This window comes from Atractosteus spatula, chromosome 16 (genome assembly GCF_055471065.1).
Source record: "Atractosteus spatula isolate fAtrSpa1 chromosome 16, fAtrSpa1.hap1, whole genome shotgun sequence".
Taxonomy (NCBI): Eukaryota; Metazoa; Chordata; class Actinopteri; order Semionotiformes; family Lepisosteidae; genus Atractosteus; species Atractosteus spatula.
This window is the reverse complement of record NC_142721.1, coordinates 13245616-13272761: the sequence shown is the minus strand read 5'-3', so window position 1 is coordinate 13272761 and position 27146 is coordinate 13245616. Positions and strand designations below refer to the sequence as shown.

The following is a 27146-nucleotide window of genomic DNA, read 5'->3' as shown; positions in this document are numbered from 1 at the left end:
TATTATTATTATAAAATCAAAGTGCATCCTGCATCAACAGGGAAGGAATAAAACGCGTTGCACTTGTAGGATTTAAAGAGAAAGGATACAGATGGATGATGTAACCAGAGGTGTCCAGCTCCCTTCCTGGAGGGCTGGGTGGGGTGTTCACTGCAGCTCATCTCATTAATGACTGAAATCAGCTCATTATTGGCTTAATCGGCCCAGATTAACATCTTCTCTCAGACTCTTCAGGAGCTGCTCCTGAAAGAGACCTACCTGTAGAAAGCCCGGACACACGGCGATCCTCCAGGGCCAGGATGAAGACTCGGACACTTCTGGTATACCTGGTACCATTAACGTGTGATCTGTTTACCAAGGAGCTCCAATTGGCTCTGGCCCCCCACCACCCTGAATTCACAGAAGCAGCCAGTGGATGAACGCCAGAGAGGCCCCCCTCCATCTAGTTTATAAGTCTTATAAATCACCCCAAACCAACCATTTCTTTAAGGTTAGGAACACTTGTAGTTTATTGGTCAATTAATTGAATAATGAAGGGAATTCAATTAAGGGAAAACGAGTCCTTGAGGCCTGGAGGGTCTTCAGACCCTTTGTTTTAAATCAAAAGTATTTCAAATCAAAGCAGAGTGTCTCCTGAATGTATGTTCCATTTGAGATCTCAGTTACAAAGCTGGTGGAATTATTTCCTTAACAGCATAACTGTTAATACCTTTGGCAAGGACTGGAAATGTTTTATGTTCAGCTTTACTTTTACTGAAGTGTGTTTCATTGTTTCATTAATCAGCTGTAAAAGACCATATTAAAAACCCTTTGTGTCTAATTAAAAATAATTAGGATAGCGGTTTATTTAATTGACTGCTCAATTAAATCATCCCCCCCAAACCAGAAGACACTAGGCCCTCCCTGGAATTAGGTCGGCCGTCCCTGCTATAGTTAAATGCTATCATGGGGATAAGGTGTCGTTCACGGTATCTGCAGAGCAGCAGAAAATGCAGTTTTCCATGTAGATACACCCACACACACATATAAACGTTTTATAAACGAACATGCAAACGTAAATTAATCGATTCGAAACCTTTTCAGGTACAATATGTTGCTGCATTTATTTTCTCTCGAAGAAGACGCTTCGCATCCCTAGCTTCTTGTCGACGGATGGGATCTGTTGGCTCCAAAGGAGATCCTGAAACGAGCGAAACGCACACGGTTCTGATCTGAGCGCTGGAGAGCCCTCCTCTTCCCCGAGCCCAGCTGATCCACAGCGCACCCTGGCCGGCCTCGACACGATCCTGCACCCCCGTTCAGAACGGAGCAGCGCTGTCGGTCGCTATTTGGTGCTGCACAACAAAAGCGGTTAAAGCTTGTTAAAGGTTAAAATGTTCCATCCCGTAAAAAAATGCAGCTTTAAGAGCCGGGGCTGCGGTATTTTATAAAGAGCTCATCTGAAAAGGGCTAATGTACCACTGTGGCTTTAAGAGACGACGGGTGGGATTTTGGAAAGACGAAAGAAAAAAGGCAGGAGAAACTAGGCGGAGTTTAAATGAATATTAATCATCTGATGGACTCCTTAGAGACAGTCCCCAGCTGGATGAAACACATTTGACAGAACCCATAAAGAACTCGTTCTCTAGCATACAGGGTTTTAACCCAGCATTTTTTAGAAGAAAAAGAGCGAATTCAACTGAGAACTGCAAACAGTTCAGATTCGGCATTATTTCACGTCAGTTCTATAACTCAGCTCGAGTTAGGGAGACAACGCAACTTCTTACATCTCCGTATCTTTAGCCAACAACTTAGATTTTGAAAAGTTTGCATCCATTTATTCTGATCTTTTTCTCCCTCAACTAATATCGAAACCACCGTTGTTAAAATGGACACCATCCTAGACAACTTCACCTCCGAGAAACTTTTCCCCAACTCCAATCTCTTGGATTTAGAAGATCTGAATGAAGCCGACTTCCTCAGTAACGTGGTACGTAAACGAATGACTTACATTACTCATTTTCGTTATTTTAGATCCTTGACAAGGCACACTTATGTTTTCTAATAGCCTCTGAACCACTGCAAAATATTCAAACCTAGTTTCCGAAGACGCATACATTACCGCATCACTGTTATAATGCGTCTTCTTTCTAACCCTGTGGCCACTGTTAATAATGTGTCTTCCTAATCCTGTGGGAGAATATACCAAACGCTTCTGCTACGCTCTAAAACATCCCACGTCAGAAAATGGCAAATGTATTTTTCCTAAAAAAAAAAATCCTAAAAAGTTCTGTAGAACATTTTTATGATTGTTCAGGATTGCATCTTAACTCGACGCAGCAGAACCCACGGGCAGTCTAATTCGTGCAAGCGAGATTTTTTAGCTTTTACTTGTCAGCGTGGATAGCAAACTGTTTCATTTGTTAACACCCGGCGGTGGCCACTTGAGGACTGGTTTTCTGCGAAGAAAGTAAACACAGTTTCCGCCGTGAAGCAGCTGTTCGGGCCCGCGGAGCTGCCCCAGCTGTGCTCTAAACGCCGAGTCTGTTCTCGGAGCTCTGCCCCCGGGAGGAGGCGTGGCCCAGGCTCTTTCTCACACCCACCCTGTCTCCTCTCCTCTCCTCTGTAGACATCCCTATCCTGGTTAGCTCGCACATCCTGGTGGTATTTGTTTATTAACCTCTTCGACTGAAGCTGCAGGGCGTATTCGAAAAACGCGTTTTGACGTAGGTTGCGCAGTACGATGTGGCTGAATGGTGCGTTTGTGAGCGTCTTGAACGTGCAGGAGATCGGAAGGTGATCAGATGAGCTTGCGAGGCTGCCACGGTTTAAATTCGTTGTCGGACGCAAGACAAAACTGAATCTTTTTTTTTGTGTTGCTTGTTTGGACAGCAGCGTGGAATCCCTCTCTAACACATTAAGTAAAGACTGCAAGCACCGCTGTGCTGCGATGGAGATGACGTTGTCCAGTGTTTTCATGTGGCGTGTTCACATGCGTTAACATACTTCACCAGATGTTTTCGGAAAAGTGAAAATGTGTAGCTCTGACAGCACGCAGAGGTAATTCGTTGTCTGCGTGTTTAAAGTGGTCGACCAGGCCTATGTACCCTTCATTTCTGATCTTTTTTTTTAATATCGGCTTTGTAGGAACTGTGGCGAATCAAAAACGCCGGACTTGGCCCAGACAAGATGTTTCATTTTAATCTTAATGAATAAATTGGCGCTCATCCAGTAGCAATGTTTCTTATCTTATGCAGTATGACTCATGGGTTCTGTAAAAAAACTGAAGGGGGAAAAACTGTATAAACTGCATCTGTAACGTCGTCTTCAGGGAAGAAAGAGTTGGCTTTTCTCAGACATCTAGATTGATAAGGAAGGGTACAGTATACAGTATGTGGAATAGTGTTGATTATCACAGTTCTCTGCATGATGCACACTCATCTTCAGGTTGTGCAGTACTGCCAGACATCCCTGCATATTCTCGCAGTGTGAATGAGATGGGGATTAAGTCACATCTTCCTAACTCTTGAAACTTGAAATCGGCACTGAAGGCCTGTCAGAGCTCCCACATACAGTAGTTACAATAGACTGTGGATGCAGACATCTTTTCACACTTCAGCAATAAAGGGCTCTTGTTAGCTGGGCTTCAATGGCCTGATTATCCTGTGTGCACTGACAGACTACTGAGGGAGGACCTGTATGTTTAGGTTAATTGGGCAGGGTCTGTTACTGACTGCTGCCTCAGTGCTGTGTGGGGGCTGAATGAGGCCTGTGTGCCCTATAGGTCTTTGCTCCTGCAGTCACTGCCTCTCCACTCAAGCCCCTATTAAGGAAAGCCAAGTGGTGAGGACTGACCCAGTGAAAGGACTCTTTTGTGCATTAATAGGAAAAGCATCAAGTTCCAAAGGTGAAATCCAGCTGCCACTGTCAACGCAAAAACAAAGAGTAAATACAATGCTTTTCAGGCCTTTTTTTGTGGGGAGATTAAATCATCCTGTGTTTCCTGTGTTTAGATACTCATTTCATTTTATTTCCATTTTCTTCCGTGTTTTTCAATGACCTCTTTTTTCAGTTCTGTTTAGTATTGACATGTAACATTGTGGCTGGTTAGGATAAAATAATGCCTAATGGAAAGGAAAAGAAGCTGCAAGCTTCAACTGTAATAAAATATGCTTTATTCCTTACATAACACTCAGGAGGTTAGTTCACCTCTTCATCTTTTTCTGTTGTCACTTGTGTACCCCCTGTTTCTGCCATCTGAGAGGTATGAGGTGCACTGAAGGTAAAAGTGACTGCTTTTGCAAAACCTCAACTCTTGCATCAGCTCAGGTTAAAAAGCTCATCATGGACAAGAGATACATCAATCTTGTTCTCTTTCAAGGCTGCACTGCTCTATGTGGGATTCCCAGTGTGTTATGAAACAGAGTACATGAAACCAGTCAAGTGCTATTTTGTCTTACAACATCTAAGACTCTTTAGAATCTGTTTTAACAAATGTGGCAATGGTGCATTTGTCCATCAGCTGATCAGACCCTCGAAGGAAGTGGTCAAAAAGTGGCTTTTCTCAACGCATATTTCCAAGGGTTTTATTCCAAGTGAGATAAAGGGAGAAAGAGCTCAGCCCTTGATTTGACAAAAGAATCCAAATGATTCTTGGCACTGGTGAATAAGGTTCCTGTGAAATACAAATGAACACATTCCAAATGCTCAGGCAGAAATCAAATCCAGGATGTTCCAGTCAAGCAGTAGTTATCTTCTCTGCACAGGAATATTTGTTTTACATATCTAATGTCATTTGAGGATTTTGTTTGAGGATATGGTTGTGACTCAGAAGAGATTTAAGAGCATGTCTTTGGTTTGGGTGCTGAGCGTCTGAGCTAACTCTGTAACCTCCTACAAAGAAAGGTCTTGCTTAAGTGGGTAATAGTTACTGTATATAGCAGTTAGCTAAATCAATGCAAATGGCTCTATTTCTTCAGCAAAGTGCTGCTGAAATAATGCTGTATGCTCTTAGCTACCTAAGTGCATTAGTTGCATCTATGCTTATTAATAGGAAAAGAAATCCCTGGTCTGACTCAGTTTGTGAGGTGCTCTGGAATGAATGACCAAGCTAAAAGGAAAGTTTATAGCTGATGTGGGGAGAGACAGAGCCATTCTAACTTCTGGCCACTCCACTCAAAGCGCTGTGCAGGTAATGGGGACTCCCTTCCACCACCACCAGTGTGCAGCATCCAAAGTGCGCCAGTACTCTCCCCACACACCAGCTCTCAGTGGGGAGGAGAGCAGAGTAATGAAGCCAGTTCAGAGATGGGGGTTATAAGGAGGCCATGACTGGTAAAGGCCAGGGGGAAATTTGGCCAGGACACCAGGGTTGCACCCCTACTCTTTTTGAGAAACACCCTAGGATTTTTAATGACCACAGATATTCAGAACCTCAGTTTTACATCTCATCCAAAGGACGGTGCCTTTTTTACAGTATAGAGTCCCCGTCACTAAACTGGGGTGTTAGGTCCCACACAGACTGCAGGGTGAATGTTCCCTGCTGGTCCCACTAATGCCTCTTCCAGCAGCAACCTTAGCTTTCCCAGGAGTCTCCCATTGAGATACTGGCCAGGCTCACACCTGCTGAGCTGCCAGCTGTGAGCTGCAGGGTGATGTAGCTGCTAACTCTTTGACTTTAATGCAGAGTACATTTTCATTAGTCATCATTTTCTATAACTGTTTTATTGGTGTAATATAAGTGCGGTACTGGAGCTTGTTTTAAAAGTGAAACAACAGTACCCCAGTCAAGGTTTTGAACCAACAACCTTCTTATTTATCACACCACAGACCTAACTAATCCTCAACAATGCTACTGCTTTAACAAAGGGCATGAAGCTACCTGGGCCTGTGTTCTGTCTCATGCACCTTCAATAATGTTATTTAATAAAGCCTTTTGGGGGGAAAAGAAATCAATTCTTGCCTGGAGACAGGTGTAACGGTGTAGTTGTGAGAGTGTCGAATCCTGCAGAAGGTGATTCTGCTGCAGGGGTTGGTTGAACTTCTGTGTCTTTGGGGAGAGAACAGTGGAGTCTGGTGGAAGCCTCTTTCGTTTATACTGTCAGTCAACTGTAATCTCTCATCATGTCCAATGACAGAAAAGAACATTGAAGAAATAGTTCTGAAGAGACAAACCAATTAGTTTCAAAGCACTTGCTGGAATTACAAAGAATTTAACGTTCCTTGTAAGTCTGAAGTGTAAAACCATAGGCATAATGTAAGTTATTTGCACTATTAGATACAAAAGCCACTCAGTTGTCGAAAATAAGCTCTGAAAGTGAACTGTGCTCTGCAGGTTTTCAAATGGACAAATATTCAGGTAAAATTGAGGAAGTCAATTAGCAGTGTTAGGAAAGGAGTGCAAAATATGGAAATCTTTCACCACTGGTTAAATTAGAAGATTGTTGCAAAGAATAATTTAATGTGCTAACGGGATCTCTTAAAACCTGTTAGACTGGGATAAAAATGTGGAACACTATGACTCCTGCACTACCCTGATGTGACATCTTTCCTCAGACATTAGCGTGGGTTGGAGGAGGTGGCTTTAAGCTTGACGTGTTTGTACCTTTTGGCTTTCACCAGACAGGAAAAGCCTGCTCACCAGCAAGCCAATCTCCTCTCTCTCCCTTCTCCACTGGGCCACGGCGCGTCTCCTGAATCCGGGCCCTGGTGCTTGTGAGAGCTTGTGGAGAGTAAGTAAAAACCTCATAGGAATCTAAGAGTAACATAAAAGTAAAATCAGAAAAAGACTCCATATGGACACCCCATTGACTTTCTAAACCTGGACATCCTTCGTTTTGAAAATGGAAATTCCTAATACAGAGAGATGGCAGATCTTGCAGTGGGACACAGTTGGTTTGGTAGGAGGAAGAATCAAAAGTAATTTTTGGGAAAGAATCTGTGCTTTGATTCCCCCCCCCCCCCCCACTCATTTTAGATGATTAGGTTTAGGATGTAGGATTAGGTTATAACAATTATGCAATTAACATAGCCAGTTTAATTGAAAGTTAAACTAGTTATGTTTAATTGCATAACCAGTGAGCAGAGCAGAGCGAGGTAATGAAGGTCGCAGGGACGCACGCCAGTGTGTTCCTGGGGCTGTTTCATTCAAAATGATGAATGCGGCCGGCCTGCAACCAGGTGACGATCAATCACTTTATTGGAGATCGTAAAATGCAGCTACAGCCTTCTGTTCGGGTGTTTTAAAAAAAAACACATGTCGCATACGCTTCTTATTACTCTCAGAATTTGCTCCCAATTCAGTCGGGGGAGGATTCTCCGGTGCTGCGGGGATTTGAGGTGATATCCCCGCCCGGGCACGGCCCCGAGGTGCCGGCGCGCCGCAGCGTGTTGCGACGGCCCCATCCTGCCGCAGCGGCGCTGTAATTTAAAGGAGAGACGCTCCGCATGGAGAGGGACCGGGGGGTTAGAACGACATTCCATTTCACCAGATGCCTCTGGGACATCTGCCGCGGCTGGAATGCGGCCAGCAGAGGGGAAGGTAAAGGAAGGCTTATGTAATCTTTCGGCTCCTCTTCCAGGACGGCTGTTGGAGGCCACGCGCGGCGCGGAGCCGCTTCAGCCCGGTCCGGTCCAGTCCAGTCCAGCCGCGGTTCGGCTGTCTTCGGCAGCGCTGCCAGCTGGGCCACAAATCTGTTTGGCGAACTCTTCCAGTAATACCAGCGCTTGTGGTCTATTAAGAAGCTTAAACAAATGTTTGAAATGACTTTATGTCCCAGCGGTTTTTATTTGCCTGCCCTTTGATCTACTAAAAATAACCTGCGTCTGGGTTTTCCGCAAGTGCCTTAGACAGTGCGGTGAGTTGTCTTTGCAGCTGTTTTTAAGCAAGCACACCAGACATTCTCCTGGTTCCTCAATAGTGTGTAGGTCCTTGGACCCTTTTAGCCTTTTAGTTAGCGTTGTGACCCAAGCCCTTCATGTGTAGCTTGAAAAGATGAACACTAGCTCCCAGGATACTCTAGAAATTAATCGAACTCCCTGTTTTACCAATGACAGGTTCACATAACGCCCATTTAAAAAGCTTCAATACATTAAAAATGGACATGGTTCTGCGTATTAATTCCGTTCTCGGGGGTGTGCTGTAGCTTTTGGGTATGGAGATGGAGCCCTTTATACACTCCAGAGCTCCTGCGAGTACCGTAAGTGATCTTAAGTGTGTCTGTTGGTATGAATGGGTTATCAGTCTGTGAATGGGTTGCATTTCCCAAGTCAAGAAGGTTTTTTTATTCTGCATCATTCATGGCACCTTTAGGCTAAGTACACATGCCTGTGTAGTTACCCATCTTTTTAGACAGTACACATGCAGCTGCCAATCTGTTTAACTAAGAGTAACAGGAAGTCATGTACTGTTTTTAAACAGATCTTCAATTTTTAGTTTAAATGATTGGTATCCCAACACAAGAACAACAGGTCAGGCAACCTTGTCTGAAAAACATAATCTGAGGTTATATAGCATACATTCTTGAAAGGTTAGGCTAAGTAATTTGGTTGGGTGCGGTTAAAAATTACCTTGAATACTTTGGTAACAAGAGGAAGGTATTTTAAGGAGAGTCCTCTGACAAGAATTTGCTTTTTATTATCTGAAATCCAAAGAATAAAAGATGCACGCTCATTAGGAGATGATGTAGTTACACTAAAGCACAAAAGAACTTCTGCAACTGCCCTGTTATAAAACATATTTTTTCCAACTTCCTGATCGAGTGGAAACAAAAGATTCTGTAGATCACAGTGAACGAATGGTTATTCAGGACTATGTACCACCCCAGATGAAGGCAGGAGAAAATGATAACTGTTTTATGTCAGGCTGACATTGTCATCCTTATCGACTGAGCCGGTTGTGATGTGACCAGGCTTCATGACATTTGATCAGCAGGTAACAGAGGCAGAAACAGACTTTGACTCTCACTCACAGATCTGGCACACAAGGGAGGTTGAAATGGCTAAGAAGTCCTCATAAATACAAAACACAATTCATTACCTGCATGACTGGTCTACGCAGCCTCTGCCCTCTGAAGGCTGGTAGTGTTTTTAACTAGTTCAGTTTGATTTTGTAGTCTTCTTAAAACAAACCTGATTGAATTAACAAAGAGCTGGAATTATGCAGTTCTGCAGCAGTATTGACTTAATGTGTTTATGTGCTGTTCTTCCCATATGATAAACTGTCTTTTTTTAATGAAATGCATACTTTATGTTGAATAAAAAATGGATTCATTGTTTTACTCGGTAGGCTTACCCTATCGATGCTAACGGCTGGGTGGAAACGCTGAATTGCAGCCCTGTTTTATCCTAACTTCCCCATATCCTTCTAACCCCTCACACTCTTTAATCTGCGAAACAAAATAACTACTGTAGATAAGGATGCATTAGAAGCAGGCGAATGGAACCTAGCAATTCAGATTCTGAAATCGGAGGAGATTTTGTATTCGATTCGCTTCAGACAGCCAGGCTTTCATCAGATTTAATTGTGCTGAGTGTGTGCACAATTAAAGCTTGTGTGAAATCGTAAAAATACTGTAGGTACTGCGTAATCACAGGTTTGATAAGTCGCACATGAAGTAAAAGGTCTTTTTTTTTTCCTGTTTTGCAAGTTAATTGTTCAGTGCGCTGGGGTGCAAACCAATGCATTTAGGTGTGCAGGGATTAGGGGTTTTAATAAAAGCAGACATTTACCCTAAAAGTTGAATAAATGGAAGGATCTCAGGTTTCATTTAATAGCTCCAAGGTCACATCAAGAATGTGTGTGTTGTGCGTGGAGGCCATTTGTTTAAACTAATACTTTTCTGTTTAAACTTTAACTTTAGACTTATAGACTTGTATAAAGGCCTTATATAGGCAGTTTGGAAGATACTCACTTAAGAGCGTTAGAAGGTCCTTCAAACTAGAGGAGGCATTTCAACTGATCTGGCTCATTTGGTAGTTAGTAGCTAGGTGATCTGAAAAGCCCTTCCAGAGTGCTGGCTTCTACAGCATGGTTGAGTAGTTTGTTCCAGCCTTTGTGCCACCTGATCTCAGTTTTAAATGCTTTTTCCCGACAGTGTCTGCCCGTGTCTTCTTGTAGATCCTGCAGCAGTCCATTGGTTTGATTTTAAAGATCCCCGAGAATTGCATCAAAGGCTTTATGTCGGCAGCAACTGTTTTGTTCTGTGTAGATTCTTCTCACCCCAGACGTTTTGAGGGGCGTTCAGGTTGCAGTTGCATATCATTTCTCTCTACGTAGATTGTAGAAAGTAAATAGCAGTGTATTCATGAAAAAGTATTGTGAGGTGTGCTAAATATTGGAGAACCCTGAATTTATCATGCAGATGTACTGTGGTCAATATTCATAATGAACCTGTTCTGTTATTTATGTATTTGGTATCTGACTAACGATATCACCTGCATGTGTACATACGTACATCATTTCTGGCATGTAAATAGGGCTTGTGTCCACAGCTAGGCAAAATGTAAGCAACGATTGTCATATGGATTCTTCTAGATTGTGGATGCAATTCAGTTGGAATCTCTCCAAATCAGTTCAGCATGTTGGACAGTCTCTGGCACACAATAATGGACCTTAAAATCAAACAGTGGAGAGAAAAGCTGGGCTAATCAGGAACACATTGCAAGGATGGAGTGAGAATATGGTTAGAGAGAGCAGGGGATGGACTGAATTTATCACACAAAGCTGATATTTTCCTTTGAAGATGGGACAATTAAGGGTCAAATTCTGAATCTGAAAATCTTTTTGAAGAAATTTAAGAATTAAACTTTCCTATATTTTTCTTTGAAGATATTTCTCTTTCCTACTTAATGCATGTGTACTGATTCAGCAATATGGGTAGTTGAATCACTCAGAGACTTAAAGCAACTTTAGATTGCACTAAAGTAGGAACTGTAGGAACATGCTGAGAAAGGTTACTGTTTAGAGTTAACATATGCGTGTAATTACCCCTTTTCCTTTCTATATATTTTAATTTGCCTAGTTTCACTGGGAGAAACTATTCCCATTTCCAGAACCTCTTGAACACAGTTCTACCAGGATATCTTAGCAGATCATCTTACTTGAGTGGGAACCAAAAAGACTGATGCCAGTCCAGCATTTTTTTCTCAATGCTAAGCTTTCTTTTATTTGTTTTCCTGTCTGAAAAATCCAGTAGTTCCTTTTGGTCAGAAGATTGGGCCGCCTTTAAAAATTCCTCTTTGGGTTACATCTGAAGGGAGTAGTCCAAACAATTGAACAATCACACTTTGTTTCACGCTGTGCTTTTCAAGGAAAACATCCTTCGTAAAGTGCTGTGCGTTAGGAGCAATTCAAATCTGTTAGAAAATATCTAAAAAAGTGCATATCTCATAAAATGTAGACAAGAATGTAATGTATTCTCAAAGCGCTTTGCATACAGGTTGGGACCCATTTTATCCACAGTGAAGCAGCCTCAACCTGGGTGATATGCAGCAGCCCCAACAAATCAGATCAGGAGGAGGAGCAAGAAATGACTTGCAGGAATAAGGGAATCTTTCGCAAGGCCAGATTAATGAAACGGTCACAGTGAAACTTAGTCAGGGCACAAGTTCCACAGCCCTACTCTTCTGAAAAGACCCACGAGATCTTTAATGATCCAAGCAGCTCGGATCTTGGTTTAATGCATCATGAACAGGATGGCCATCTCCTGCAGCACCATGCTGGAGCCTTGGTTTTGGAAAGTCTGTTCCAGGCGGGAGCACTTCATATTGGTCCACTAACTCCACCTGGTACATCCCAGTACTATCCAGACCCAGCCTTGCATAGCTTCTGGGATCTGAGATAATCGGACAATAATAATTACAAAGCAATCAGAAAGCAATGGCAGCAATACAAAATGCAGCCGTTGCAAACTAATATGTGCCCTAATGTGTAGAATTTACTATACACAAGGGTATGCAAAGCTAACAGCTGTACATGCACAGAAACCAACTGCACTCTCCAACCCTGAACACCGTTCTGTGAAACCAGAGAAAGAAAAGGCTGGTTTATACTCTAGACTTGTGCAAAAGATGGACAGCAGTATTTCCGCAAATGGGAAGCTAAATCAATTCAGTTTATTTATCATATGCACAAGTGCAATGAAATGCTTATTTGCACCAATGTGCTCCAGTGCAAAGACATTACGGAAACAACCTTAAACACAGAGCAGCAGCAGCAACAACTGATGAATTAATATGTCAGAAGGCATCAGATTTGTTTATCTTTTGTTTCAGAAGAAGCTGAGAAGTAACAGACAGGGGTATTAATGCATGCTTGTGTAGGGCACTGTACAACAGCCCTAAACGACATTACTCAGCCAACACTCATTCAGACTCTGCACATAGTGAAAGCTGTTTAATCCCATGAAGTCTACAGCCTTGTAAATAAGCCCAGGGCTGCAGAGCCGGCCTGCGCTTCGTTCACAGTGCGACGACACATTCCTGGGGGAGTCAGGGAGAGCTCAGTCCTGTTGCACAGCAGTTAAATTACAGGCTGCAAGACAATTATGGAGTTAAAATGAGAAAACCGGCAGTCAACCACACTGTCTGCTGCACCCCCCTAATTGCAATGAAGAGAAAGGGGAAAGGAGGTGATGGGATCATGAATATGCAACGTGCTCAGTCAGAGCTCAATTATATATTGTAATTATGGGATTTGTGTAACAATTGAGACCTAAAATAAAAAGAAGACTCTAAGCCAGTGTAGTCTTTTGAGGTTTCTGGAGATATTTCAAATAGTTAAAATTGCACAGGACTCTTTCTATTGGTTAACCTTTAGCTTGCAAAATGATTTTTTCTCCTTGTAATACTGGTTACCTTAAATATCACTCTGCATCTCTATATATATTTATGTATATTGCCCTGGAAGATTTTGCTCATAGAAGGCATTTATGTAGAGGTAAAACCATCCAAAACAAAAAGGACTAGTATGAGTCTCTGGCTTCTGTGGTGTCCTCATTGTCGTGCTCATGCACAGAAAGTAAAATGGAATAAATAAGAAGGACAATTCAAAGGCAAAGCAAAACAATCCCTGGAAATGGAGAAGATCAAATTTTATCACATGGACGACTGCTGCTTATTACAGCAGAAGTAGCAAATGCAAGGCTAAATAAATAGCTTGGGTTCCCACAGAGAAGCCCTCTTCCCAAAGCTGGCTGTGAGGAGATGTTTCAGAGAAACAAAACCTGAGGTCTTGCAGGCTGGAAGTATACTTGGATATTCAGGGACGACAGCAACTCTACAGGTTCTGTTTAAAAACATCTGAATTCTTCCTTAATATCATGAGGATCTTTGAAGCGGAATTCCCAGAATAAGTCACTCCAGTAAGAGTATGAGTTAATCCACTCTTGGACTGACCCCTGAATGACACTGAGAACCCTTGAAACACGTTTGATATAAAGATCATTTTATGGTGTGTGAGGTGGGGGGAGACGGTGGGAGCCTCTATTCACTAGTTGAAGGGCTACAGACAGGTGTCCTCCCTGTCTCAAGCATGCTGTAACATGGACAGTGTGATTGGCATTTTCCAGGATCAACTGACATTTAGAGAGGAATGCAAGCTGTAGAGAAAAGCTTTGCACTGATTCTTGTGCCTCATCCTGTCCCCCAAGGGGATCAGATGAGGAGGGAGACGCGTAATGAATTCCAGTGGTAACGGGACTGGATTTGTCATTCAGAGATCATGCACTTGACAGGCTGGGCAGGCTGCACAGCGCAGTGACTTCTTGTGCTCAAAAGAACAGAACCAGAACACGGTGACAGGAAGAACACTGGTAATAGCAAAGAGATAAGACATAACTGGAAGCATAGTTGTGCAAAACGAAATGCATTCATGCATATACTGTATGAGGAAATGTATGATGGTAGAGCTACATTTGGAAAAACTGCCTATGGTTTAATTTTATGCTAATGGTTTAATTAATATGCTTAAAGTGTGATAAACTCTTCTTCTCATAACCATAAAGCATTAGTAGGTTAAATAGAAAAAAGACAACAGAATTTCTTATGCTTTTTTTTTTGTTTAATTTGCATCTAAATTTGAGGAGGTACTAGCCCATAAATCCTTACCCTAAACATTCAATAGTTCACTTTTCTGCAGGTGAAAAAAGGGCTTCAGATCAGACAGAGCTGTTCAGTGGTGCCTGCTCTTTCAGTCACCCACTCCACCCAGCATAGAAAACAACTCTCAGCAGAGAAGTAGAATGCGTTGGACTTCAGAAAGTGTCAGTCAAAGCAAAGTGCAAGTTTTTAAACATAGCTGGGCTTGCCTGTGCATTTTTTGGCTCTGAGTGTCCTCTGCGTTATCATCTCATTTATTTTTCCTATTACAAAAGCATATTTTCCACTCCAGATAGTGGTAGACTGCAGAATTCCCCTCCATGCTAACCTTGCACTCCAGTTTGCTTTCTTAGATGTTCTTGCTAAGGAGTTGCCTAATCTGCATGCTGTCTCCTAATTGGTCAGACGGATCTAAAGTCAAATAATGCTGGCGAATGTCTTAAGGCACATGTGTGCCTCTAGGGCTGTCATAGATATTCAGCTATACTTGCAATTTGTAGTGCTGGAATATGATTATATTTTAAATTGCATTTTAGAAGGGCTGATATATTTTCCTCTAGCATTTTTTGTTCCCCTCACAGTTCCAGCCACATGTATCTGATTTTGCTATTGTTATATTCTGCGACACAGACACTTAAATGACTAACTATTCTGGGATGAGCACAACCAAATAAAATAATTAGAAAATTATATTACATGCAAGCCAAAAAGGACTAGAGTGTCCTTTTTATGTATGTGTCATGGTTCAAATGTAAAACTAATTATCTGAATGGGTGTTGTCTATTGTTTTTTTTAATGTTATTATAATTTGACTGTAATGTTTTTTAATTGAGAGTTTTACTCCAATTATGTAAATACATTTCACTGTATTTACAAATACATATCATGTACACATACAATTAATTTCTAGACCTCAAGCTCCAATACATTTTAGGTACAAGGAAAATTTTTGTCAGTACAAATTCTCATAAGATGAAAACATACAGTATTTTTTTCCCCAGACTTACCTCTTGTCTATAAAAGGAGTTTTACTTATATGATATTGTTCACAATTGCTAAACTTTAGGCATTCGTCATCAGATTCATTCTAATATTCTTTTAATATAAGAAGCTAAAACCTACTATATTCCTTAACCTCCCTAGAAATATTAATTTACTTGCTAGACGATAGTCCGTAATTGACTCCAGCAAGTCAAATGTTTTTAATAGATCTGTTGTGTGTATTGGAGTTTAGTCTGCAGTAACTGCACGCTGTTATGTTGGCACCAAAGGAGATCTGCAATGTACAGTATTTTACTTTTTTTTTACCAGGCTGGTCCTGATGTGTTTTTATATCCTTAATAATAAATGAAAAGCTAACCTAAACCGACTGCTGCTGGGGGTACAATGATTATGGCTCAAATTGATATTTCAAGTCAGTTTTTTATATCCAGATTAATGATACAACCTGCAAAAGGTATGAAAAACTAAGTGCGGTGGACAAAAATAATAACGCCATGTAAACTTCAGGACGTCTCCAGTTCTGGATCAGTCTGCCATCCCTGTGATTTTCATTAGTGCTCTGAATGACCCTACTTTCTGCCTGCTCAGTCACCACCCTTGGAATAATGCTGCATATTTACCACTGCTGAGGTTCAAAGACTTGAATTAGGAGAGAAAAAGAAAAGATTTGTCATGCCCCTTTGTCCTACCTTTATTTTTAACATCTGGAACAGTTTGGAACATTGGTTGCAAAAATGAGGCATTACTAGTTCATGGATTAACTTATCCACCCTGTTGTGGCAAGACTCTCTTTACCCTCTTTAAAGTAAGAAGAAGAGTGAGACTGGTTTGTCCCACTCCTACATCTCTGAATTCATCTCCAGTCATAAACTGCTGAATGCTGTGTTATAAAGGGTGACACATTATTTCTCTAATGGGAGAAATCCTACTCAGCATTGCATATTCGTGGATCAGTTTTTAAACAAAACAGATGTGCATTAGCATTGAAATATGTGGCTGTTCTTTACCTGAGACAGATTGTATAGATACTGAATTTGTATATACTATCAGATTCTCTACAGCAAATCAGAGTTTAATTTCTGCAGAAAACAGATTATTGAAAGAAGACAAGCAGTAGACCCATAATGCCTGCATCAACCAGAATCTATCCAGTAGCTTTCCAGTAAGGTGCCATTACAATAATGGTTGTTTATAGCCGGTAATATTTTAATGACAGGCTGCCAGAAAATAATACAGTCACTTTGGCACCAGCAGTTTCTCCTCTTTAAATGTGAAATACACACTTCCCTTCCTCGGAAACAGAAGGCATAGACCTGTGCTGTCTGTGAGGCCTGTGTGGATTGCCTTAGCTATGTTAATAACAGCTGTGACAGTATATAGAGGAAATGGTCTCATTTTCCACATATCAAACGTTGAAGCTGCCGTATAGCAGTGCCTTACAATTTCCCTACCTGTTGAGTACAGAATTGTGCCTGCAGACAGATTGGAATGCATGGAAATGAAGGTTTGAAGGATCTTTTAATTATACAGATAAAGCACAAAATACACAGGTTCCACTTTGGTTATAATTATTGCGTCTCGAATCGTCTTTCAAAATTTCCCCAGTAACGCCTTTGTGTCCATTATGTGTTATTAAGCCTTCCTGACTGAAACACCTTTGGGTAGCTTTCTCCCTAATGTGAGCTGTTACTGTTCCTGGTGAATAGGATACAGAGTCAAAAGGCGAATTGCAGATAAGCCAGTTCCTGTTTGAAGGGAGGAGTCTCAGAAGATGGTGTTTGCAGAATGTGCAGCTAAAAAAGAGAGAGGCTCCATCTGCACGTTTTAGTACAAAGACCCAAACCTCAAAGAACCGTGGTGTGCTAATTAATCTCCTGGAGTACATTGTGCAGTGCACATTTATGGTGGTACTTAGGAAAGCTTCTTTTTAATCTTGCGCAGGCTGCTCTCAACCAGCTCACAGCTGTGATCTTTTTTCTGTGTAAACCCATATTTCGAATAATTTGATCTTTTCTTTTGTGCTGTCACATTCATTATGTGCTTATTGTGTGCCTCTGCACAGACAACTGGGATGAAGCCCAGAGATAAAGTACTTTAAAAACAGTTTTTAAAAGTCCCATACCGTATATCTGGGCCAGATTCCATGAAATTGAATGTAAACTACTTTTTAGAGAGGGTGTGTATTAGGAAACAACCCAAAAATAATTTTGCTTGTTTTCCTGTTTACCTTTCTAATAAATTTCAAAAGAAGGAGCTTTCTAAAGAAGGCCTCTGAATGTCAGTTTAGATTTTAATGTTCTGGTTAAAGCCATGAGCTTTAAGTCATGTGATTAATTTCACAGAATAGTCACTTTAAAGCAATTAATATTCCACTCTTCTGTTAAAGCAGAAATGCTCTGCATCTCTAATCTGTAATCTGAGAATAACTCTCATGACTACTGAATGCAAGACCATATGTGAAAGTCCAGAAAGGTTGCGTCACTTGTGTGGTCTTGCATCATTGCAGCAGTGTAACTGAGGTTATGTCAAGTTACTTTCCTCAAGGGCTGAACGAGGGAGAGGAACAAAGCCTCTGTGTGTTGGATGCAAAAAGAATCCATCATTCTGAAGCAGAGAGGAAGCAGCAGGTTAAGACGTCTTCCAGTAAGACACACAGTTCTCCCAAGTCCCATGGGTAAAGAAACCAGAACAATGGAGAGTCCTTTCCTTTCCTTTTAGAAATAAAAAAGTGGGTGAAAAAGAACATTCTGAAATGGGTTGGCAATGTAAACTGACAGGATGAGGTGGCACTCCTCCAGTTGGATCACAATTTTCCCACCAATGCCCCAGTATGGTGCACTGTACTGTAGGAGGTGCTTTTCAGCCGTCGAGATGTTAAACCAAGGTCATTAAAGATCCTGGGACACTGTTCATAAGAGATGGGAGCAGGGGTAATGGTTCTCTGGCTCACATATGCACTGGCCTGGGCACTGTGCTTTCATTAAAGTTCCTTCTTCAATCCACTGGTGATGAAGTTTCTTGCTTTTTCACCTAATGTGCTGTGTAGTGGGGCTGCACTCCAGCAGTGGGTGAAATAGGTCCCTCTTACTGGTGCAGGTACCCTCCTGTGTGTGAAGGGTTTTGGGACCCAATGGGATGAAAGGAGAGCAGGCATTAAGTTCCAGTCTATTATCCTGGCTTGTGTTTAACCAGGAAACCTCCTAGGGAATTTACCAGGTCTCCCCCATCAATAAATCATATACAGTATATATGGGAGAAGGCTGTCGGGGTTTTCCTGAGCTCAAATACAATTTTAGAAATCTATTTTATATATGATGATATTTTCAAAGTGATGTTTTCTCCATAACGCCTCAGTAGAGTTTGATCTCATCTTGTTCTTGAGTAGGTTAAGTTCTATAAAAACATACCATGCTGTACTGAGGTAAAACCAGGGTCATGTGTAGCATAGCCAACTGTAGACATGGTGAAGTCATGCGATATAAAGTAAGGTACCACACAAACCTTGGGATACAGGGGCAAAGCAAAGTCAATGCAAACAATCGAGCAAAAATAGTGCACAAATTTCATAGTGATGTTGTATTATGGCAGAGTGCAGGCTGGTGGTTCATTTAGGATTATTTAGACAAGAAATAGCATCCGCTATGCAAAGTGAAACAGGAGCCTTTTAGTGTACTTAAAGGGCCTGGGTGGGTCTGTTTGTTATATTGCTGTAGCTGTGCTGTACACTCGGCCACAATGATTAACGTGCCAATATCAGCGGTTGTGCGTCAGTGACAGAAATACAAGTGTCCATTATCATAACTGTCAGGGAAACTCCCACTTAACAACTATTTTGTCGCTCTGATATTCCAGAAAGGTCGGATTTGTCTTTTCTTGAAGGCAGTGCATTATTGTTCAGTTGCCCGTGTGGCTTTAACGTTCATGGACACTGAGAGTCTTGTCGAACTTAAATCAGCAGGAATGATCCAAAGTGCCAGTCTGTAGAGCTTCCTTTTCCGCTGAGCGTTGTCTATTGCTCTTCCTTTCACCTTTTCTTGCTTCTCGCGTTTCCTTGGATTTTTCCCCATGCTGTTTGGGATTTGCTCAATCTTTGACCTGTAAAATGGAAGAGATGCAAAGAGACTTGAAGACCCAGAAGAGTGTGCCCACGAGGAAAGTAGTGTTATGTGATTGGATACGCCAACAAGAATGTGTAGCAGACTGCTGCCTAATTTTCAATCTGTGCTCTGGTGGATTTGCTGATTTCTTGAAACAGTCATCCAATCTAATTGTTGTTTCCGAGAACAGAGACATGGAAAGGGGTAAAAGCCGGCAAACTGTGCCATGTGCAGTCCAAGCACATGAGTACTGGAAGATCCCCAGAACTGGAAAATGACACCCTTATCTTGCACAAATCGACCAGCTGCTTCTGTAAGGCTGAAGGCACCTCCTCTTCCAACACGAGGATATAAAGTAATGCAGGTTCCTGCACACTTCACAGCCTCCACCCTTCAGCAATTAATGAGGGCACCTCTAGCCCCGCAGACAGACTTTAATTTGGGACTAAGTGGAAGAACAAAGTCTTAAATGAAAAATGAGCTGTAGATCTAAAATAAAATGTGCTTTGTGGATGGTCAAAGAAGACTGCTGGCTTAAAAGAATTATCGTACGTCATGACTCAGTCAAAGGTACAGGTTTTGTATTACTTTAACCACTGTGACATTTGAGACTTTCTCATGCAAAGCAAACAGCTCTATTGAATCAGTATCCTGGTAATTACACAGCAGTCTGACGTGGGGAATAAGGATCCGAGATGCAAAACAGGATAGCCAGTTGCTTGACGTCAGTCCTGTAATTACTTTCAATTATCATATTCATGCAGGGAAATGAAGTAAACTGCGTCTGTGATAGAGAGGTCCGACAAAATCACCCTAATTCATATTATTATTTTGCAATTTGTAAAGCACCGCAGGGTTCTTTTTTCGTGGTCCTGTCATGAGGTCAGTCAGGCAGTGCATGCTAACAAGGTTTTTAATTGTCACACAAATCTGGTTCCCCTTTACTACACATGTGATCACAGAAAGGCTGCACATTCATAATTTCGACCGTTGGAACACCGGTAACATTTGCTCCCAAAGGACAGTCAGAAGTGATAAAATTAAAAAATTAAGCTCCTTCCTGAGTGTGTGGAATTCATGTAGCTGTGGAGCTCAAGCCCTGTCTTTTTTCTTATTACTTTTCACGGTGGAATTCACCTCCACTCTGTTTTCACAACGTAATTGATTCTGTTGTTATAAGAGACACTTCCCTGGCCACACTCCATAGGTCACAGTTTCTAAAAAGCACTAGAGCAGAGTAGTTCAGTTTGTGTCTATTGCTTATTTGGAAGCAACATTAAGTAACGGGGTACCTGGCGAATAGAAAAAAGTGGAACTGGAACTTTTTTTTAGGTCACTGAGAAATCAATTTTTATTTTTAATATTGAAGGTGGCTAATGAGGGCCCTACCCTTTCCCACAATCCTAGGCTGCCATTAAGAATATAAATGTATTGTTTCTATGTACTGTATATGTGTGTAGAAAGCTCTTCTTTACAAAGGGATGTACTGTATGTAAGAGACTTTGGAATAAGATACCCAGTCATGCTGTCGAATCTGACCCCTCAAGATCCTGTGAAGAAACTGAAGGCAGTGGCCAACATCTGAAGGCCTCCTCTCGTGGGCAGACTGTTTCAGATCGTTTCAGGCAGGCTGGCCCAGTCTGCGTTCTGCAGGTATCTTGTCCAGGATATAGTCCTGGCGTGTGCCTTAAGCTTCGGGAATGGGCACTTGGCAGCTATAACCCTTATTATAGCTTTCTCATAACGGACAGGTGAATAGTTGATAGAGCACTTAGAAAGGAGGAGGAGTCTTTTTGTCTCACACTGGGTCATAGGGGTGTCTGTAATGAGCTACTCAGGCATATTGATGATGTAGGCTTCTCTCAACAGGTGTTGGGAGAAGATTTTCTTACAACCAAACAGGCTTGATAGGCCCAGTGGTCTCCTGTCTCGCTCGTCTTCCTGTCTTCTCCTCTCCTTCTGCTCTGACGTGCCCGTTACCTGTCTTCCAGCACTTCAATGAGAACATGGAGGACTTCTCCAACGAGCTCTTCAGCAGCTTTTTCGACGATCACCTGCTTGCGGAGAAAAACCCCCTGCTGGATATGGAGATGGACCCCCCCACGCCTGACATCCAGGCTGAGCACAGCTACTCGCTGAGCGGGGACTCTGCACCACAGAGCCCCTCTCTCCCCATCAAGATGGATGAGGGGGGAAAAGGTCAGATCATCAATTGAAAACTCTGGGTTCTCCTTTTGTTTCTTCTATCTAAGTTCCCTGTCCCTTCAATTAATTCAGCTTTTGCTTGTGTGCATGCTTGCTGGTTTCCTTCTGAAAGCAGGAAGCTGTTGAAAACCTGGTTTATATATACTAAATAATCTAGAAAGGCCCGATCTGCAATGCACAGAAAAAAAAAACGTGATTTTGTATTGAATTGGAGTGGCAGACAGAATACAGGTTCTTTTTTTATCATGGGGCATGTCAGCGCCATTCTAAAAATGAACTAGAATTGTACTGTGCCTAATAATTCTAAATGTGCGCTAGACGTCGTTTGCAAAGAAAACAAACGGCATCCTTAAAACGAGACATAGTCCCTTCTATCTTGTCGCTGCTGGCCGCTCGGCTCTCCGTCAGCTTTTTTATGTTTGTTTTAATGGGGAATGTGTCCCTGCTGAGCAGCAGGCAAAACCACCAAGACACTAGAGCTCTCCATCCGCCTCTCTTCCCCTGCCCTTTCTCCTGGAGTTCCAGTGCAGCACAGGGAACCCAGAGGAGAATGCCGAAATGACTGGAAATACTCCTGCCAGTCCCCGCCTCCGGTGAGGGAATAATGTTGGGGATTCCAGGCTTTGATCCAATATACACACACAAGCACGCTGACAGCCATGTGGCTCTCAGGCTGACTGGCTGAGTTAGAGCAGAAATGTTTTTTTTTGTGTGTGTGTCGATTGTGTCATGGCCAAGTTAGAAAACCTATCAATAAAAATTAAGAAATGGATCTGCTTTCTGACTTGGTCACTCTTGGGCAAATTGTCAGGTCCATGAGCGCTAAATTAAAATACATTAGCAAAAAGCAAAAAGTCTTGGCTCTGTATACAATCTCCTCCTGCCAAATGAGACCTTCTGACTTGAGTTCAGACCCTGGGCCGATTCAGTGCACACTTCTGAACTCTAAAACTTCATTGAAACCACATTATTTGGAGGCAATTGCAAAATACAGGCTAATTTGTCAATTATTTCAAAAACGCGAGTTTAAATGAAAACACTGATAAAACAAAGCAGACCTTCATTTAAATCTCTTCTATAATTAAATCCGGATTGATTTTGCTTTCCTTACCCAAGATGTGGTGTTAGTCGCACTCCAGAGAAAAAGATTTTATTAAATTATCCACTTATACAAATTCCCTGTGCTCACTTGCCGAAATTTTAAACTGCGGCTTTTTCAAATAAATAATTGAAGTAGGTCTAGTTTAATTATGTCTAGGTCAATAATATCACTGTAATAGAAGACTCTGAAAATAAAAAAACTTTAGAGCACATTTTTGGGTGAGACATTTTTATAGCTTTTCAGAACTGGAGAATAACTATGGAATTGTATCCACTGGCTGGATTTACAGTGTACATTAATATATATAGAAGGAAAGTGCACGTACAGTCAGCTGTCCATATAAACACATACATTGTGAACAGTGTGCACTGTGGAGTTTGAATCAAGTTGAGTTGAATCTCTGAATTCTTGGACCAGACAAGCATTGTTCCCCCTTTTAATAACAGACCCCTTACAGCCTGCATTCTGAACTCTCCAGAGAGATCCAGAGAGTCATGTCACCATAACTGCCGCATCCTATATTCTGAGGCTAGTTCCACTCAAACACATGGATCCTGGGTAGTCCACTCCCGCTGACAATGACAGCAGACACTGACCAGCTACGTGAGGCTGTGTACCACGTCTTTCCATGCAGGCAAGCAATCACAGACACAGCTGGTGGCCACATTGAGGCAGCATTGATGCCTTCTGCCATGTAGTGTCCTTTTGCGAGGGGAATAGACCTTGGGTGTCTGGAACAAGCTATTCAAGCATGTTTTTCAGGCTGATGCACAGGCTTCTGAGCTGCTGGTAATCAAACAGCCTGGATAGGCCGAGTGACTGCAGTTTGTAACCTTCCTTATGTTCTTACAGATGTATTCTCTCCCCACCCCATTGTGCACAGTATTCAAAGTATCATTGTTTAAGCAGGCTAGGTTTATAAGCACCCTGTACATAACAGCATAATGCTTATAGTCTTAAAAGGATACATACAGTTCATGCACGATTATTGATTTTAGCAAAAAGGCTTTAAAACCTTCTTTTCTCTCAGCATGAGAGTATCTTTATCGTATCAGCTCACGATCATTAGTTAAATAACCAAGCTGGTAAAACATGAGACATCTACTTTACAAGTCTTTTTTTTTTTGGAGGAGGCTTAATTTGATGAGTTCGCACCAGGAGGCACCCAGGCTGGGGCCCAGCTAATGAGCCACTCCAACACTCAGGAGCAGTTTGTCCTGTGAGCCCTTAAACAGGCTATGCAAATAAAAACTCTGCTTCAAAGCAAGAGGGTGGGACTCACTCCAGAACACAGTTGCAAGGTTGCAAAGAGATCTGCTTGTTCGGACCTTCCTACTCTGATGAAAGCCAGCCTCCATACGATAGATCAATAGAGCTTTCTCATGCCCAACACCATACTGTATGTACACAGCCATACTGTCGAACTCCCCAAACCAGTTAGACCCTCTTTTTACTTCTGATATGTGTATTACATTTATACTATCCTACTATAGTATACTAAAGCTCTCATAAAGCATAAGATTTATTATGATGTATCTGAATACACAGGACCTTTAAGAAACATGAGAGACCTCACCTGAAGGGGAAGCATTTGTTAGCTATTGCCCTTTTATGTGCAGTACTGATAACCTAGAAAAGAATTAAATGTAAAGATCAATTAGTAATGACTTGATTTCCAACATTTCAGCTTTAGAAGTCACCGTTATGTTGCGGTTTTGTTAGGACATTTCATTTGCTAGTATAACAAGAGCTCTGCGTGTCACTTTTGTTGCAGGATTATTTAGCTCTGTCACCATCTTATTTATTGACCTTCAGTTTCAGGGATGTGTTTATTGAGCTGTAATCCTGTTCCCATGGGAACCCCAGAAGGGGCCAGCATCAGTGCCCTGTCTTCCACAGCCTGTGGAAAAGCTTCATTAACCCACAGAAAGAAGTAGCCTGGTGGTGTAAAATACTGATGATCGTTGAAAGGCGGAACTTTGAGAAAATGGCTTCTGCTCCTTTCAGATAAAACCTGAAAAATAACTGAGGTTTGATTACTGTGAAAACATGAGTTACAGGAGCCGTCACATGTCATTCATGTTTCTCTTGTGTTCGCGGAATTGATGGAGTCCTTAAGATCTTAATAAATGTGAAATGTCATGATTTATAGATCTTTCTTTTGTGAGTTCTGGGTGATTCAGGGTGACAATATGAACATACTCGTGCATACAGTTCCAAGAAGGTGCTTAGAATCTTTATGTTGACAAGCCTTGTTTTTTATAACATAGTGGCTATGACCTTAATGTGAAGAATTAGGATGATACTGCATCCCAGTTAATCTTTACCTCTAACTAGATTTTTGATAAAGGCTCCATAGACTGAGCTCCAGCGCCTACTGAGATGTATAGGATGAAATAAGCTCATTGATCCTGGCAGAGAGTATAGTCTGCAGGTTTTACATGGAAAACTGTAAAAGATTTATATATTGCACGTAATGAATCTCCTACTGTAGCATTTCCTCTTCCCCTCCAGGATCTTTTGATGGACCGCAACGTGCCTTTCGTTAAAAATCAAACTTGAAAGAAAAGCCCTCATCTTTTACAAGGCCCTGTGATGTTTGATCGATCCAATCGCTGAAGAAAGCTGAAAAAGCCCTCCTAACTAACAAGGACCCCTGGTTGGTTTTTTCCAAACCCTGTGCTTCACTTTGAAATATCAGCAGCAACACTTTTTAACAGGAAGGACCGTGAAGCATTGCCGGCAGTGGTCGCTCGTTCTCACACGTGGCTTTCCAGCGAGCAACGCAATCTGCTTCACATTAGCTCTCCGTCATTACGGAGGACCTTCCAAACCATGTGTTTAAGAGCAGAAGGAGTGTGTCTCACCTGGTGGTTTATTGTCAAACCCCCTTCAAAAGCACCACAAGCTCCTGTGCGTTATTACTGTATCATAAACAGTTTATTTAGTGGATGCATGTGTTATCCAATGAGACTGATGTTCAAAGCCCTTACTAAAGAGTAAAAAAAGTGCAGAACTTAAGGTAGCACAAACAGAATGAGTTCAATGCAATATTCTTAAATTCAATACAATACACAATTCCAGTGTGCAGGCTCCTATCATTATGCATGGCGGATACACCTTCAAAACCCCAAATCATTCTTTGTATAAGCTTGCCTACTGATGTTGATGTGGTTTAAGGTGCACAGGGGACAGCCTGTGGTGTTTGGAAAAGCTCACTCTCGACTTTTTTACCATCATGGCGCTTAGATCACCCAGAGCAGGGCTGAAGCACTTTGCCTAATATTTGCATTTGCAGTGCTGGGCCGAGCACTGGGGTGTTGGCTCTCGGTGCTCAGCCTTGTTTGTGCTTGCCGCTATTTTGCAGATTCCGATGGGAGTATCTGGTCCTTTGGGCATGACCTGACTGCCATCCTGGTGAAGCAGGAGCCAAACCTGCTGGCTGAACCAGCCCCGTCCCCCCTCATGGGCAACCCCCCGCAGCCGCTGAACTTGGCCCCCCCACCCAGAGAGAACCCCCCGGAGGACATGGTGAGGGCAAGGGAAAAGAAAATGCTAGCAAAGATTCTGGGGGTTTGAATCAATCACGGGCATTATAATTATAATTATAATCATTAATAATTAACTGCTTACACTTCTATAGCACTTTTCTGGACGCTCCACTCAAAGGTCTTTACAGGTCATGGGGATCCCCTCCACCCCAACCAGTGTGCAGCCCCACCTGCTCTCAGTGGGGAGGAGAGCAGAGTGATGAAGCCAGTTCAGAGATGGGGATTTTTAGGAGGCCATGATGGTTAAAGGCCAATGGGAAATTTGGCCAGGACACCGGGGTAACGCCCCTACTCTTTTCGAGAAACGCCCTGGGATTTTTAATGACCACAGACAGTCATGACCTCGGGTTTTACACTATACTGGGGCATTAGGACCCACACAGACCGCAGGATGAGTGCCCCCTACCAGCCCCACTAACACCTCTTCCAGCAGCAACCTTAGTTTTCCCCAGGAGTCTCCCATCCAGGTACTGACCAGGCTCACTCCTGCTGAGCTTCAGTGGGCTGCCAGCTGTGGGCTGCAGGGGGATATACCTGCTGGCATTGCTTCCTTGCAACTCTGGGGTCCTGGGTTCCATTTCTGGGGAGGGGTTCCTGTGTATGTTCTCCCCGTGTTTATGTGGGGTTCCTCCAGGTGCTTCAGATTCCTCCCACAGTCCAAAGACATACGAGTAGGTTAATTGGCTTCTGGGAAAACTGGCCCTGGTGCAAGTGCGTGTGTGTGTGATTGTGTCAGCGTGTGCCCTGCGGTGGACTAGCGCCCCCTCCAGGGTGTATCCTGCCTTGCTCCCGTTGCTTGCCTGGATAGGCTCCGTCTCCCCCTGACTCTGTACTGGATAAAGCGGTTAGAAAATGGATGGTCAGATGAATGAATCGCAATGCAAGCGAGTTTCTGGATGGAAAAATTAGGTACGAGTTGAATATAATGACAATAACTGCAGGAAATCTAATATATGTGAGGAATATCATTGTACTTGGTATACATTAATGCGTTTCCGCCTGAGCAGTCAATCAATATGGAGCAGAATTTGAATACGACAGGGGAAGGTTTTGGCCCACGATGGTCATTTTGTCATATCCAGACTTTTCCTTGACTTACTGCTGTCATTGTCC

General features: G+C 42.3%; 1 protein-coding gene across 1 annotated transcript in view; it reads left to right on the top strand.

Annotated features, from left to right (window-relative positions):
- Positions 1-1572: 1572 nt before the first annotated feature.
- The window catches only part of creb3l1 (cAMP responsive element binding protein 3 like 1), a 42456-nt gene continuing 16882 nt past the window's right edge, over positions 1573-27146 (top strand). The window contains exons 1-3 of the mRNA XM_088935055.1: positions 1573-1969; positions 21167-21374; positions 25850-26013. Of these exons, the coding sequence (XP_088791181.1) occupies positions 1868-1969; positions 21167-21374; positions 25850-26013 (474 nt within the window). The 5' untranslated portion in view covers positions 1573-1867. The remainder of the gene's footprint in view (positions 1970-21166; positions 21375-25849; positions 26014-27146) is intronic.